Below are 3033 nucleotides of genomic sequence, written 5' to 3' on the forward strand. Positions count from 1 at the left end.
TGCCGTGCATGCGGATGCGTCCATGCCGAGGCGACAGGACAGGGCCGCTGGCTCACCTGAACAAAACCCACACACCTCGCTGTCGGTGTCGTCCGCTTGCGTTTGCGTGGATCTTCTTGCTCGTCGCTCTCGTGGTCACGTCGTCTACCAACATGCACCTGCCTCTGCCTGTCCAAGGAAAAATTAAATAAATGCGATGCAACGCCATTCGATCCCCATCTCTCTCTCGGTCTCTCCATAGCCTAGGACGAGCGGGTACTTCTCTCCGTATCATTGGACTCGTCAACCCAGACCCAGAGACGATTCAGAGTCTGCTCCGCCTATGGCAACAGTGAGGTGAGTAGTACTATCTTAATCTGGTTGCTATGTAGGCAAGTGGTGGAAACTACAAAAAACAAAACAAAAAACAAAACAAAAACTTGCACTGCCAACGACATCAGGCTATATATATCCAACCAAAGGACGAAGGGGGGATGAACTCTCTTTCTTAACAGCGACATTTGTTAGGGAGCAAAACGGAGGAGCGATTACTCCATTAACAAAACAAAAAACACCCAGCCAAACAGGGGCGCGACGCAGAGCATTAAGATCATGGATGGATTCAGCACAGTAGGTTGTAGTAGTACTAGTATACAAGAACATAAAAGCACCACCACTGTACTAGCTAGTACTCCAGCATGATTCAAGCTGGTCTTTCTGTCTCGGGGCCACACAGAAAAGCTCTTTTTAAGTCGCGCAGATTTACAAATGACTGGGTGGGTGATGGCTACAGCTTTTTTTGCTACAACAAACTCCCAATCCCATCCAGTTTGAGATGTTCTAGGGAGGCAGAAACACGCTAGTGTGATCGAGTTCCGCAACCCATATGCTACATACTAGTACTGTATTATTATCATAATAATAGCTCTTACCTCCGTCAAGGGAAGAAAATACTAAGCTCTGGATCTCCCACCCACGGGATCCGACTATCATCATGCCATGCACAATGGTTGCATCACTTCTTTGACGGGACGCGTGCATGGCATCATCGTTCAAGAGCAGAGGGGTCTCGGCCCTGCAATCTTTTGGCGCGATCCAAGTCTTCCTCCCACGATGGTGGAGAGGCGAGAAAGTTTTGTCGAGTCACAATTCCTTGTGTACACCTCTAAAAATATATCATCTCTACGGCTCTAACCTTTATGTCATCAGCAACAAGAAATGGTGGAAGGAGGACAGATAGATAGCAGCAGTACGGGAACATATCAACGGGCAACAACAATGGTGGGCCGGGCCCGGGCGACGACGAGACGGGATGCTTAGGAGGAGAGGAAGAACGCATGGGCGGACTGCTAATTCCCAACAATTCTTGGACTCTATGAGGTATGAGACTGAGCCTTGCTCGATTTGTAGGCCGATTCTGTGGGGAGCAGCGGCCGGCGGGTTGCGCAGCAGAGAGGTGGAGAGGGCAGGAAGCAAACGAATTTCGAATTGTATATGTACCCGAGGGCGGAGGCGGCCGCCCGCCCGCCCGCGGTCCGATGCCCATCGCCGTCGTCGGTCGGAGCCCCCGGCCGGCGGCGCTCAGTGGTCCCCGGACGTCGGGAACAGCGTCAGCTCGCGGCGGCTGCCGCTGCCGCCACCGCCTCGGGATCCGAGGTCCATCTCGTCGGCGAAGGAGGCGGGCGCCATCATCCCCATCCCGGCGCCGCCGCCGACCATGCGGTGGTGCATCCCGGGCGGCCCGGCGGGTGGCCCGACGCGGCTCAGGAAGCCGTGGTCGAAACCGCCCACAGCGGCGCCGCCGTAGTGGGCGAGCGGGCGCGTGGCGGGGTGGTGGAAGTGGCCGATCTGGTGGTGCTGGTGGTGGTGCGCGCCGCCCATGGGGGAGAAGGGCGGGTAGCTGTCGGCGGCGGCGGGCGCGCGGTGACCCGGCGGGAGGAAGGGGACGGGCCCAGTGGCGAAGAGGTGCTCGGTGGCGGCGTCAGTGCCGGAGCCGGAGGAGTGGCTTCCCCCCGCGCCCCCGCCTCCTCCCCCGCCGCCGCCGCCGCCCAGCCCCTGCATGCGCTTGAGGTACAGGCGGTACTTCTGGAGGTGGGAGGCGACGTTCTCGCGCGTGAGGCCGTCGACGCTCATCAGCTGCATTATGGTCTTGGGCACGGCGTTCTTGATGCCGAGGTGCGCCACGGCGTCGACGAATCGCTTGTGCAGCTGCGGCGTCCACACGAGGCGCGGGCGCTTGAGCGTCCGGGCCGGCTCGTCGCCGCCGCCGCCCCCGCCGCCGCCGCTGGAACCCGCTGCCGACGACGCACCGCCGCCGTTGATGTCGGGGCCGCCCGCGCCGGGCCCCGCACCTGCGCCCCCCGCCGCGCCCGTCCCGCCGGCGCCGTGCGTCGTGATGTCGAAGGCGACGGCCAGATGGGGCGTGATGAGCGTTTGCGTGAGAGGCATCAGCTCGTCCGGCCGCAGGAGCTGCTGCTCCTCGCCGCGCGCGAACCAGCTGGCCTCCTCCTCCTCCCTCATGGCCGCGGCTTCTCCTCGCCTCTCCCTCTCCTGGCGCCGGGGAGGAGGTAGCGGCAGCAGCAGGCTCGACTCCACTCCAGCAGGAGCAAGCGAGGAGGGAGGGAGGGAGGGGTTACTTCGAGGTGGATCTCTCTTCTTCTAAGCTTTCCTGCCCTTCTCTCTCCACTCCTTTCTCTCTCTTGTCTCTCACACAGCACATCTGTGTGTCTGCGTTGCTGCTACCGCTGGCGCTGCCGTGCCATGATATCCTCTCCGCCCTCTCAAGCTGCTGCCTGCGGCCGATGATGAGCGAGAGAGAATCTGGCGAGTGAGTTTTGGGTGTTGCGCTGGACTGGTTTAATCAGCGTATATCCCAAATTGGAGAATTCTTCTATTACACAAATCACCGATTTTTTTTTGTTTCCACGGTCGCGCCAATTTATAAAAAAATAAAGTAAACTTGTGTACAGGTGAGGTTTTGAACATTGATTATCTGCTCCACGTTCACATTTACCTAACTAACAGAACTTTTATATTTTTGATTTTATTAAAACA

At 58.3% G+C, this 3033-nt stretch overlaps 1 protein-coding gene across 1 annotated transcript; it reads right to left on the reverse strand.

The window, feature by feature from the left end:
- Positions 1 to 1500: 1500 nt before the first annotated feature.
- Positions 1501 to 2687, reverse strand: LOC107305672 (Homeodomain-like superfamily protein). The gene has a single exon (NM_001320762.1). It carries the CDS (start codon positions 2497 to 2499, stop codon positions 1561 to 1563), a length of 939 nt encoding a protein of 312 aa, NP_001307691.1. The 5' UTR covers positions 2500 to 2687; the 3' UTR covers positions 1501 to 1560.
- Positions 2688 to 3033: the final 346 nt, after the last annotated feature.

This window comes from Zea mays, chromosome 6 (assembly GCF_902167145.1).
Source record: "Zea mays cultivar B73 chromosome 6, Zm-B73-REFERENCE-NAM-5.0, whole genome shotgun sequence".
Taxonomy (NCBI): Eukaryota; Viridiplantae; Streptophyta; class Magnoliopsida; order Poales; family Poaceae; genus Zea; species Zea mays.